At 47.0% G+C, this 13,763-nt stretch overlaps 1 protein-coding gene across 1 annotated transcript in view; it reads left to right on the forward strand.

Annotated features, from left to right (window-relative positions):
- The window catches only part of SUCLA2 (succinate-CoA ligase ADP-forming subunit beta), a 431,233-nt gene that overhangs the window by 188,104 nt on the left and 229,366 nt on the right, over positions 1-13,763 (forward strand). The window contains exon 4 of the mRNA XM_086934991.1: positions 4,074-4,236. Coding sequence (XP_086791117.1) covers positions 4,074-4,236 — 163 coding nt within the window. The remainder of the gene's footprint in view (positions 1-4,073; positions 4,237-13,763) is intronic.

Below are 13,763 nucleotides of genomic sequence, written 5' to 3' on the forward strand. Positions count from 1 at the left end.
CACCTGACTCCCTCTCAGAGGTTCCCCTTCATCGGATCTGTTCTGGACCCACTGCAGTTTCGGGCCTATCCTCCCAAGCAGCGAGTCCGGGATATTCGGGCTATGATACCGATGTTTCAGCCTCTGTCCCGGATTCTGGTGAAAATGACCCTGAGTCTGCTGGCCTCATGGCCTCCTGCATCCTGCTGGTGGATCATGCCAGGTGGCCTTTCAGGCCCTGCAATGTGACCTGAAGTTCCAGTCGGCGCAGCATCATGGGAATCTTTCTATCTATGTCCAAATCTCAGAGGGAACTGCATAAGAACTGCAGTGGTGGTTCACAAACCCAACTTGGGTCAGAGGCAGATCCCTCTCACTTCCCCCCCACCAGACCTAACAGTGGTGACTGATGCGTCACTCCTGAGATGGGGTGGCCACCTGGGAGAGGTGGAGATCAGAGGCGTCTGGTTTCCGGCGGAGTCCGGGCTCCATATCAACCTGTTGGAGCTCTGGGCGATCCGTCTGGAACAGAAAGCATTCCTTCCCTCTCTCTCAAAGGGAAAATGGTGCAGGTGTTCACAGACGACACCACCGCCATGTGGTACTGCAACAAACAGGGTGGGATGGGGTCGTGGATACTATGTCAAGAGGCTCTTCGCCTCTTGAATTGTCTGGAACATCAGGGCATGACCCTGGTGGTTCAACACCTGGCAGGTTCTCTAAATGCCAGGGCGACGAACTCTGCCATCTGTGCCTGGCAGATCATGAATAGCGTCTTCACCCGGAGGTGGTGCAAGGTCTCTTTCAGCAGTGGAGAGAGCCTTGCTTCGATCTGTTTGCCACCGAAGAGAATGCCCTATGGCAGCAGTTCTGTGCGTTGTGGTTTTCAAGGCACGCTCGCTCGTCAACACTTTTCGTCGCTAGTGGAACTGTGCCTCCTGTATGCCTTTCCACCTGTACCACTTCTGCCCAGAGTGCTGAAGATCAAGTGCAACCAGCCCCAAGTCATTCTTTTGGCTCTGGACTGGGAACGAAGAGTCTGGTACCCCGAGGTCCTGAGCATGGCCATCGATCCTCTGATCAGACTGCCACTTCGGGAGTATCTTCTGTCACAGCAACAGGGGAAGGTCCTTAACCCGAACTTGTCCAGCCTCCACCTCATTGCATGGAGATTAAGTGGCGACAGTTGAGAGCTTTTGACCTTCCACCCGAAATCTGTAATGTCATCTTGGCAGTCAGGCTTCCCTCCTCTAAAACGATATACGCCTACAGATGGATCAAGTTTTTGGCATGGTGCACGGCAAAGGCTGTGAATCCCCTTTCGCCCCTTCTTTCTGAGGTCCTCTTCTTTATACTTTCTTTGTCCCAGCAGGACTCTGCTCTGGGCACTCTTAAAGGATATCTTGCAGCTATTTCTATTTCCTTCGGCTGCCAGATCAGCCATCTTTATTCAAGTCCCCTATTGGAAATAGATTATTTAAGGGCATTACTCATCTCTTTCCTCCATCTCCTTTCATAATGCCCCATTGGGGCTTGAATCTTGTTCTAACATATCTTGTGTGTGCTCCTTTTGAGCCTCTTCACAACCGTCCTCTCAGGCTCCTCGCTCTGAAAACTGCCTTCCTTGTTGCCATCACCTCTGTTCACAGGGTGAGTGAGCTTCAGGCCCTATCTTCCTCGCCCCCTTTCTTCTCTTTGCAGCCGGACAAAGCAGTGTTTAGGACGAGACCCTTTTACCATCCTAAAGTGGTTACACCATTTCACATAGGACAAACTATCACTTTGCCCATCTTTTTCCCACCTCTGTACCCTTCCAAGGAGGAGGAGAGGCTCCATCATCTGTGGACCCTAAACGTGCGCTGTCTTACCTTAACCACACAAAAGATTTCCGGGGCGGATGATCAACTCTTCGTTTGCAATGTAGGTGCCAAGAAAGGCCGGGCTGTTCAAAAGCGTACCGTCTCTTGAGTTGTCATTTGTATTAAAATATGTTACGCTTTAGCAAAAAGAAACCTCCAGTGGGGCTGCGTGCTCATTCCTATAGGGCTACTGCAGCAACCACTGCATTGACACTTGGAATCCCACTTCTTGATATCTTTCAGGCGGCCATGTGGGAATCTATGCACATGTTTACCGTACATTACTGCCTGGACAGCTAAGTCCGGAGGGACGGCTATTTTCCCCTATTCTGTCCTCCAGAACTTTCTGGTGTGAACTTAGTTTGCAGTCCCTCCTCCGGGGATGGTATTGCTGTGGTATCTATTCTAAGGTAAGGAAACTATAACTGTCTCTTTCAGATGAACAAGTTACTAACCTTTGGTAACAAAGTAAGAGACATATATTAGTTATAGATTCTTTACCGCTCCACCCATCCTTCCTGCTCTGGAAACTGATTTCTATGGATAGGGACTTCCTTACATGGCCCTAGTTGTGGCGCAACATTGGTCAGTGCCTTTCATGGCTCTGCGCTTCTGGTGTGGAAAGTCGTGCCAGAACTGACGTCAGCGCGCAGGGGTTGTATCTAAGTGGGCACCGCAGTGTCATCCAGGCGATGCCGCACGCAAAGTCAACTGACGCCACCTACTGACATGCAGGGGTACTGCTAAGCAAACATTCTCTGGATCCAGTCTGACACCTGGCGATAATTCTAAGGTAAGGAATCTATAACTAATGTCTCTTACGGATACATTGTTACTGAAGGTAAGTAACTTGTTCTATACTGCCATCTTGGAGTTTCAGTTACTTTCAGCCTCATGGTTTGTGTTGTCACTAGAACCACTTGATCGCAGTATAAGATCATGACACTTGAGATGCCCTTAATAATAGCAGAAAACAGCATATTAACCTCAGCTGGTCTAAAAGTATGGTGTATGTCATGGTTTTTCATGTAAACTAGTTATAAATTAAGGTGTTTAACCTTATTCAGACTTCAGAGGACTATATATACAAATAATATTCTGCCAGGCGCTGCGCTCAGCCTCTGCTGCACATGGCCTTTGACCTGTGTCTGTGTCCAACCTGCATTGGGGACCAAACCTGCGATGGGCAGTGAGCTCCCGCTACTGCCCACAGCCTTCAGAGGTCTGCAAACCTACAGCAAAATCGGGGCCTTTTTATTGTAATTGAATGGGGGGCGGGTGGGTTTGAGCCTCACCCCCCTGACGCAATAGGACGCCACTCATGCCCCGTTTTGGCTCTTGTCTCACGTTGCGCTCACTCAATGAGAGAGCTTCGTGGACGCAACTTTGGATTTGTGGACCTGAAATCGACAACTGTCGGAAAGGGGCAATCTTCCAATCCGATTTGAATATTTTTTTTTATTTGGCTCAGTTGAAAGGTCTATTAAACAGGGTTTGCAGATTTCCTTGAACTAACTGTCCCGGTACTTCCTATCTTTTTAACCTTTTCAAGGCTACCATTAAAAAAAAATGCAATTTTTATAACTACAGAATGGGTGTACACCATACAGACTGTTTCCTTGAGTATATTTTTTTTAAGTTCAAAATGATTTTATTGAAATATTTTGCAAACTGAAGAAATAGACAAATACAATACAAAAATAATAAGTCTTATATGCGTAAATGAAGAAATTGCGAATATAAAATGCAATAAACCAAAAAATAAGAAAGGGGGAGAAAAAGGGAGGGAAGGGACGGGGTAGGGAACATATCAGAAAATCATGAAATACAATAATATAGAGTCACAATTAAATTTGAGTATAAAGGCCGGTAAAAGAGGGGAAATTAATCATCAAAATGGTGCCACGTTTGTTGTAATTCCGTTCACCCATTTTTTTCTGTAATTGAGACCAAATAATCCTACGGGGATTAAAGTTGAAAAAAACACTCTTTTACCTCCCTTTTTGCCCCTTGTTTGATACATGTTCATGAAACTGGATATGCTTAATCCAAACTGAATAAACTCTTTTGTTGAAAAGTTGTATGCAGAATGATTGAACATCAAACAAATGCCTTTTCGCGGGACACAGACCCGTCCATTAGTACATATAGCCACTACCGTCCCCTTTGTAATATTCTATATTTATAAATACAATTATTTGTTTGTAATTCGACTTTACCCTGCTTTTATTTCAGACCAGAAGAAGCTAAAGACCTCGCCTCAAAGATGATTGGCAAGAAGCTGTTCACCAAGCAGACGGGGGAGAAGGGCAGGATCTGCAACCACGTGTTCATCTGCGAGCGCAGGTATCCCCGGCGGGAGTACTACTTCGCAATCACCATGGAAAGGGCCTTCCACGTGAGTAACCACAGAACATAAGCTCTTCGTGTGAGTCCGGCGTGCGTTTAAATAAAGATTCCGATTTCCGACCTCTGCTGCCAGGTGATTCACCTGGATCACGGCGAGAAAAACGATCAAGCTTGAGCCTGAACAGTATGAAGGCAATTCGTAATTGCGTGTGCAGGCTGGGCTGGGATAGCTTGGTTGCATTTAGACATATCTACCGTTCAAACGTACTTATTATATATATTATTAATACTTATTATTATTATACTTATTATCGAGTTCATCTGAGACGGTTTCAAATCGCCTGATACGACCACATGGGGGCAGTAGAGGACCATTATTGAAAATGCTGCCTTGCAGCAAGCGACATTGGGCCCGGAGAAAAGCCAGGTTTAACAGTAATTAAATAGGCTTTGCTGTAGACATGACTCAGTGTTATGCTTGTCAAGGCCGCCCATCCTTCCTGTCTCTTTCACCCTTTCCCACCCACGTGTGTATTATTTGACGAAGTAGGCAGAGTGAGCTGAATATTGTTTTTCCCATAAATTATCAAGTCCTGCTTTTCATTTAAGCCCCCAGTCTGCAGCGAAGAACACCTGTGTCTGATGAACGCACAGCCACGTATGCTGTGTTTCCTTAGATAGATACATTTTCTTTATTCCGATATTTACTGATACTTAAAAAAGAATGATACTGGAGTTTGAGAGATAGAAAGAGAGGAGGGCTGCTAGTGGGGGCTTCACTGGGGAGTTGTAAGAGAATCGTAGGCATCTGGCTCGGCAATAAAGTATTTATCTTTGTGGAAGCATCCTAACTGCTGCAAACCGAACATTTACAGCAAACATTACTGAGAACAGAAGAGCACTCAAGGGTGTATGACGACAGTGCTTACAGAGGTTCCTTTAAGCAACAGAAACAGGGTTGCGTTACCGAGGTGATAGAATGTAGTCGTTCACTAACTAGAGTGCAATGCATTAAGAGAAACACTCTCTATTCAGGTGTGAAAAAACTGAGGATAACCCGCCGTCTTTTTTTATCAATGCCCACAAGAATAACCTCTTTTGCACATCCACAAACAAGTAAAACAAGCTCTAGAATTGCTACGTTTCAACTTTATTATTCCATCTTAATGAAGAACTGTTTCATTACAACCCGTTCTGTTCCGAAATTGCCCACTCGTGTTTCGTCTGCAACCTTTTTCAAGGCTCTTGAAAATAATGAATGTGTTATTCAGGTCTGTGGCATTGGCACACAGAAGGTGATGAGAGGAATGCTTGCAAATAGTCTAAATCGCAAGTTACCGCTGTGTCCTGTGCCACTTTAGACAGAAGCCCACCTTATGTAAAACAGAACTGCTCCTCATGGGAACAATCCTTTGTGAACTCCTAGGCAAATTACTTTAGGACTCAAGCTCGACCCTTCTGACGTGCCCCCAAACCGTCTGTGGTTGCTTGTGTTCCTGTTGAGAGAGGATCTGGGCTGGCAGTTAGAGCTAGGCTGTTCTCATTTGGAGCAGAAGCAAGACTGACGCGAATATGTCTGGGTCCTGTCTAACGTGGCATTGTGGGCACACAAAAAATGGACTAAATTGTTGCCCAGAGTGCCTGCCAGTGTCTGAGATTAATTCAGGCAATCCACCCATCACGTTTTTGTTTTCCTGAGTGCGATGCCCTAAGTGAACCAGTTATGCCTATACCTGGGTCCCGTGCTCACTGTGCCATAGTACTTGATCTGTACCGTACTGATGAGACCGAAATATGCTGAAACCCTGTCAGGGGTTACTTGTGTTTCTGTTCAGGGGGGACATGGCCTGGCACTTCAGGCTGGATCATTCTTATTGGAGCAGGACCCAAGCTGATTTGCATAAAGCTGTTTCCAATCTGAAGTGGTAGAGTTTGGAGGGGATAAGGAGGGGGGCGGGGGGGAATGAAAAACTGGATTGAGGCTCAGTTATTACTAGTGGCTTAAATTAATTCAAGCAGTCCATTCATCACTTCTTTATTTTCCTCATAACAACTGCTGTGGAACAGGGTTTAGGCAGTATTCTGCCCTACCAAATTCTACACATGAGCAGGAGGACTGTCTTATAGTATTCATTTAAGAGGTGCTCTACATTCGTGAATTAAGGAGTGTGGAGGGGTTAAGGGTTGGCTTATCTTTGGAGTTTTGACCAGTTAGTTGCTGGAAGGGCCATGGTCCTTATCCACTGCCCCATGTCATTCATCTTGCATATATGCTCCCCTTGAAACTTTACTGCCCTCTTATTCATCTAGCCTACTGATTATATTCCTTCCACAGCATTACATAGCGCTATTAGATCTCAGGAATATCAGATGCTCCCTATGTTGCTGTCACTACATTGCTTCAGATTGAGTACAGGGAGCATTTACCCTGTCTGTCTGTAACCACTGCAAACCATGGGATCTTATGTCTGATAAAGACTTCTAACTGCAGATTTCTCTACTTAGAATATTTCCCAGGCATCCGATTGGATCCGGAAAATCTTAAGCAGTACCTCTGTGCACCGGTAAGTGGTGTCCTTTGGCTCCACATCAGTGTTGTTGGCATCAAAAGTGATGTTGTGTTGCCTCCGTGGCGCGCTGACATCACTTCCTTCTTTCCGTGCCAATAGCGCTTTTCTGGAGAGCTACTGTGGTTCTCTTTTTGACCCACTTCTCTTTTACTTTTGTTAATTTCTTTCTTGAACTTTGCCCCTCTTGTCTTGTCTCCTGCTAAGCCTACAGGGTTCAAACCTTGCAGGAATTGCCCCCAAGCGGTGTCTGTGTCCGACCCCCCACTTGGTCTTTCCCTTGTGCCTGGAGTTGGGGCATGACCCCAAGACCTGTGCCCAGTGCAGGTTAATGAACCAGAAAGCGATTTGCCAGCAGGTGATGAATTTCCTGGTGACGTCGCATAAGAAGGCTCCTGTGCCCCTTGACATTTCTGGATCCGGAATGACTCAGCCACAGGTGCCTCTATCCACCCTGGCTCCATTCCATCCGATGCCTCTTGTTGACAAGCCTATTGTTATTACCCATGCCATTCTGGTGTCGTCCCAGCGTCGGTCGATGCTGGAGCTGTCCAGGCCCTGCCATCCCCTGGATTTTCCTACAGTTGACAGGCCGTATTATCCTGAAAGGAGGTGATAAGGGGGTGTATGGTCCCTTGGAGGAGGACCCTGATGAGGAGAATTGGTACGAGGAGCTGGGTGACCCCAGTACATTGGACACTTCCCTGGACTCTGGCATGCATTCCCCTCTGGGACAGGTTTTGGAGGAAGGCGCATCCTTCACCACCATGATGTGCAGAGTGGTGGTGGTCCTCGACCTCCAGTGGCCTGCTGTTGAGGTCAAGACAAAAGTTTTGACAGAGGTGCTCCAATTTGGGGCAGGCTCCCTGAGCCCTTCTTCCTCTTAAATGGAACCCTCACTGACCTCCTCCTGGGAGCCTGGGCGAAACTTTGCATAGGGCCTCCTGTCCATCGAATGATTCACAGTTTGCATCATCCCACCACAGAAGACCCAGACTTTCTCTCCCAACACCCCTCCCCAGAGAGCCTTTTGGTGTGGGCCTCCACTGCATAGGTCATTCCTAGTGCTTTACCTACCACTCCACTGGATAGGGAATCCAAGAGGCTGGATACCTTAGGGAAGCGCATATTCTCTTCCACCAGCCTTGCCTTGCGGTCGGTGAACACTGCAATATTTCCATTTATTGAGTAGGACTTTTTGCGCAGCTGCTTCCTATGCTACCGTAAGAGGGCAGTGCCAACCTCAGGCAATCATTGGTAAACAGCAGAGATGCAGCATAGTTTGCCATTTAGTGTGTTCTGGGCACTACAGTCTTCTTGGATGACTTCTTTGGTGGCACTGCGTCTTTATGCCTGGTTGTGGTGCACTGAGTTCTAAATGGATGTCCAATCATCACGGATTGAAATGCTTTTAAAGGCTACAGCTTATTTGGTGACAAGACCAATGTGGCGCTTGATCTCTTCAGTGAGAGTAGGGTTACTACCAGGTCCCTTGGCCTTTCCCTTTTGACCCGGACCTCAGCAGAAGTCCGTAATATCAGCCCTACCTATTCCCATTCCTTTTGAGGGTGGAGTAGCGGATCCTAAAAAGGATGTGGTAGCCAGACCCAGGATGCTACCCAGTCCCTTTCCATCACACCCCAGCAGAGCAGTCTCGAAACCTCTTTGGTCTGCCTTCCATTCAGCACACCCATACCGTTGGTGGCAGGGTCGGGCACCACCTGCCCCAATGGACGGCCAATACATCAGACAAGTTGGTGCTTCAGATTATGCAGAAGGAATATGCTCTACCATTTGTGAACAAACCCCAACCTTGGCCACCATCTCGCAAGCTCTGGTCTCTGGCGGAATCTCAGCACCACATAGATCTGTTGGAGTTGAGGGCAATTCGCTTGTGTTAGAAACTATGGTTACTGGTTGACTGGTGTATGCGCCCTGGTCAAAGAGTAACCACAATCCTAGTCTGACTAAGAGGTAGGCAAATCCTAAATTAACCTGTGCTCACCCTCTGATAGCCTCTGATAGCTTGGCACAGACAGTCAAGCTTAACTTAGAGGTTATGTGTAAAGTATTTGTACAACACTTCAAACAGTAAAACAGTGAAAATTCCACACAAAAAGATCTCTCACGAGGTTTACAAAAATGGAAGAGATTTCAGTAAATAAAAGAAGACCAAAACTACAAAAACCCAATCAGTAGACTGGAGCTATTGAATTTCAGTTTTTTTAGTGAATTATAGCACCAAAAAACGCAAAGTGCTTTTTGGAGATATCTTGTCACTCCGGACTTGGTCAAAGTCACAAGTTCAAGCGGCCACAATGGAGTGCGGGTCAGCCACATGGATCCAGTTAGGCCTGCTGAACAAAGTACCCTAAATCCTGGTTGTGGAGTGTTACGTGGATTCACGTGAAAGGTGTCGTGCAACAGAGGCGATGCGTTGGTTTTAAGATGCGGCAAGGCTGCAGTGCAATGTCCTATTGCTTCAATGTCAAGGATCCAGTCTACGGGGCTTGCTATGCGAAGTTCGATGTTGAGGATGCGAGGCGCAGCAGAGGTGATTAGTCTGTTCTGAGGAGCAGTGAGTGGTGAGGAGCTTGCACCAGGAAAGTGTCGGGCAACAGCAGTTCCCAAGGCGATGCGCCGGTCTCAAGATGCAGGGGCGATGCAAGTCTTTTGCAACGGATCCAGTCCACGCTGCTATGCAGTTGCCGTCCCGAGCCATGTTTATAGGGCTACTTAAGTGGGTGGTATTAGGAGTGCTGCAGGCCCACTAGCAGCATTTAATTTACTGGATCTGGGCACATGTAGTGCACTTTACTATGGACTTATAAGTAATTTTAAAATGCCAATTGGGGATAAGCCAATGTTACTATGTTTTAAGCGGAAAGCACATGCACTTTAGCACTAGTTTGCAGTGGTAAAGTGCTCTGAGTCCTAAGGCCAGCAAAAACGAATTCAACAAAAACTGCAGGAGGAAGGCAAAAAGTTAGGTGGTGACCCTGCACAAAGGGCCATTTCCAACTGCTTGGCATTGAAAGCTTTCATTTATCCATCAAGGAGAGGCTGGTTCAGTTGTTCACAGATAACCCCACCACCACCATGTGGTATTGCAGCAAACAGGGTGGGGTGGGGTGGGGTTGTGGACCCTGTGCCAGGAGACTCTGTCTTTGGATGTAGCTAGAGTGCCAGGACATCTTGCAGCACCCGGTGGGCTCTTTGAATGCACCGGTGGACAAATTCAGCTGCCGATGCCTAGCGGATCATGAATGGCATCTGTATCCGGTGGTGTTGTAGGATCTTTTCCAAAAGTGGGAAGAGCCCTAACTCGTTCTCTTCACCACCTGAGAATGCACAGTTTCTGTACGTGTGTGCACTAGAGTTTCCAATGTGGCTCTCGCACACTGGCCTATTTCTTCTGGAGTGTGGCCTGGGACTCCTGAATGCCTTCCTGCCGATACCACTACTGCCTTAGTTCTGAAGATCAGGATTGAATGGCCCAAGTCATCCTAATGGTTGTGGATTATGCTCAGAGAGTTTGGTATTCAGAACTCCTGAGCATCGCTCCACTCATTAGGCTGCTCCTTCAGGAGGATTTCCAGTCGCAGCAACAGGACAAGGTTCTGTACCTGCACAAACTCCCCCTTCATGCATGGAGATTCAGCGGCGACAGTCAAGTCTCTGATCTACCTCCTGAAGTCTGAGACCATCCTGGTAGCTAGGTGTCCTTTAGGCTGCCAACACCTGCCTTTGAGATAAGTTTGTGGCTTGGTGTTAACCCCACCAGGTGGATCCTAGTTCTGCACTTCTGTCCGAGGGTTTGTTTGCTCTTCTTTGAGTCCAACAAGGCTTTGCCCATGGCACTGTTAAAGGTTACTTGTCAGCTATCTCTGCTTTTCTGAGGCCGTTTGATCAACCCTCCCTGTTTGTCACCTGTTGTAACTTTTTTTTTTTGTAAGGCCCGCAGCACGTTTCAATCTATCCCCTTGTTATGCCTCAATAGGACCCTAATTTTGAGTTAAAACTGCTGTTGCACTGTAAATGCTTGTTTATGTTGGTTTGCAAACACCAAACTCATAACTGCAGTTAAAACTAAATCCATTAACAATAGATGTAAAAAAAAAGTGTGAAGTTGGTGAGAAATGGTTTTACAGCAGGGCTTTTTCTTTATTCGTAGCCAAGTCCTACACAACAGGTTGGTGCCAGATAGCGCACAGGCAGAAACCTGCAAGCCTTCCACGTGCCTGTGCCTCCACAGTGCTAGTCTTTCCAGCGCTGGTCCTCCTTGCAAAGCAAAAATGAACACTTAAGCCTTTAAAAGTGTAAGATAAAAACAGGAACAAAACACCCATAGGGCCGTTTGTGAAAAATGCACGTCGGGGTCTGTCCTCAGTGAACACTATCTCTGAGAAAAGAAAGACTTGATGGGCCTGGTAGTTATCTAAAACAAGCGCAGCCGCGAAAGTGAAAGCGACCGCGCTATTTTAAATTAGTAACCTGATCCACGACCAGCTGCTAGCCTGCATGCCGCTGCACGCTCCTGTGACCCAAAGGCCATGGGAGTGAACGTTTAGAGGAAAGGTGGGACATGCACCCGTCTTCGGCCATTTGCGTGCTTTCATTTTTTAAAGCCACACGCAAAGGCCAATGGAATGTGTGGGAGGAGTCTGACCCACACGGAGCAGTCTCTGTGTTTGAGTGCTTACAAGAAGCCTTCCCATAGAGCAGCGCATCTGCGCTGCACTAGGCTCGACCTAAAAAGGACTAGTCCCTCTTAGTTGGAAAACCACTGTAGTTGAAACCCCTCCTGGAAAAGGCTAAACTTGATCCTCTGATAATTGGTCCATTTCTCAGCAAACTCTTGAACATTGTATGCACTTAGATCACAGAATTTATAGAAGCACATTGCATTTTAAGTATCTTTCAGGCAGGCCTCTGCCTGGATAGAAGCAGGAAACTCTTACTTTGCCATCTCCGACCTTTACATAACTGTGGGTATGGACGGAGTCGGTTCATTGGTTTTGGAGACTTGCTCAGTTTTTTTTGGCAAATATTTTTATTGAGTTTGCTCATAACAAAAGCCTTTGTTTATCAAGGCTCAGTTTCAACAATTAATAGACAATGTCGAATGAAATCCATCCATGCCAGGAGGCGCCATCAAAGATCCAGATACAAGAAGAACTGTAAACACGTACAATATCATAGTGGGCTTGGCTTTGCAGCCATAGATGGCGGACGTGTAGCTGCATCACTTCGCTCTAGCCCATATATTATGTTATGTTAAAGGTGTTTGTATAGCGCACGGCTGCCCCAGCCAAGGGGCGTCCCGGCGCTAGCTGCCATTGTTCAATGGAGACTGCTGAAGATGAAACTGAATGAACACAACATAACTAACCGAAAATGTGAGTTTTAATGGCTTTTCTGAAGGATAGAAGATCCTTCATCTCACGAATCTGGGCTGGAAGTCTATTCCAGAGCTTGGCCGCTAGGTATCTAAATGAGCGGCCGCCCTTTCGGCTTAATTTAATGCGGGGGATAGTGACCAGGTTCTGTCCCTCCGACCGTAGAGTGCGTCGAGGAGCGTAGGATGAGAGGAGTGGACATAGCATGGGGGTGGAGGCGAGTTTCAAAATTTTAAAAGCAATGCATAGGGTTTTAAAATGAATCCTCTTTTCAACAGGGAGCCAATGTAGGCTCTTGAGAGTAGAGGAAATGGATTTGTGACGGGGAAGACCCATCAGAGCTCTTGCGGCAGCATTTTGAACTCGCTGTAGTCTGACTTTCTCGGCCACGTTAGTTCCCAGCAGCAAGGAGCTAGCGTAGTCCAACCGCAAGAGAATTGATTATTGTACCACCACTTGGCGAGTCTGATGGTCAAAATATTTTAAAATAGGCCGTAGGTTTCGTAAAATTCCAAAACATGTGGCAGCCACTTTTTTAGTGTGGTGGGTAAAGTTCAAGGCAGAGTCCACCCATACTCCGAGGTTTTTTACCACATTTTTGGGTACAGGTGGTTGATCCATAGTTTCAGGCCACCAGTTACTTCCCCAGGCCGTTGTGTCTTTACCTAGCAGCAGAACCTCCGTCTTGCCGGCATTAAGTTGGAGGTAGTTTGATGGCATCCAGCTGGTGATATCTGCGAGGGTTTGTCTAAAATTCTGTGCACTCAGGCCACTCTCGTCTTTTAGTGCTACCACCAGCTGGGTATCATCGGCGTAGGACACCAGTGAGAGCCCGCGCTTCCTGGCTACCTCTGCCAACGGAAGGACATAAACATTGAACAGGGTGGGGCTGAGGGCAGACCCCTGGGGTACTCCCTGTTCAACAGGACATTCCTTGGAGAGATACGGTGGAATAGAGACCCTAAAAGATCTGTCTGACAGGAAAGCCTTGAACCAGCTAAGAGCCTGGTCAAGGACCCCTACTTCCTCAAGTCTGGACAGCAGCACCTTGTGGGAAACCGTATCAAAGGCAGCACTGAAGTCTAAAAGAATCAGTGCTGCCGTTCCTCCTGAGTCTAGTATGGTCCGAAGATGTTCAATGACACTCAGGTGGGCAGTTTCGGTGCTGTGCCCGGCCCGGAAGCCATGTTGAGACCTGTCTAGAATGGAATTAGACACCAAAAAGTTGGTAAGGTGGAATTAACATGAGCTTCCGCCACTTTGGCTGGCCAAGGAAGCAGAGAAATTGGCCTGAAATTCTCAGGTAAATTAGGGTCAAATGAGGGTTTCTTTATGATAGGAGAGACCCAAGCTTGCTTCCAGGTGGCGGGAATGTTGGCCGTGAGAAAAAAGGAGTTAGTAATTTCTCTGAGTGGGCCTACTATTATTTCACCGGCTTCTCTAAAAAAAATCAGGTTTCAGGTGATCTGCGAGGGAGCCAGATTTAATTTTGTCGCATAGTATCAGATAATTTTTATGACTGATTGCCGGAATGATGGAAAGTTTGGGTCTGTTAGAGTCTATTATGGGAGTGGGTTGGCACGTAGCCGGAAAGGAGTTGTAGAATTTCT

The sequence above is a fragment of the Lissotriton vulgaris genome, chromosome 8, assembly GCF_964263255.1.
Source record: "Lissotriton vulgaris chromosome 8, aLisVul1.2, whole genome shotgun sequence".
In the NCBI taxonomy this organism is placed as follows: Eukaryota; Metazoa; Chordata; class Amphibia; order Caudata; family Salamandridae; genus Lissotriton; species Lissotriton vulgaris.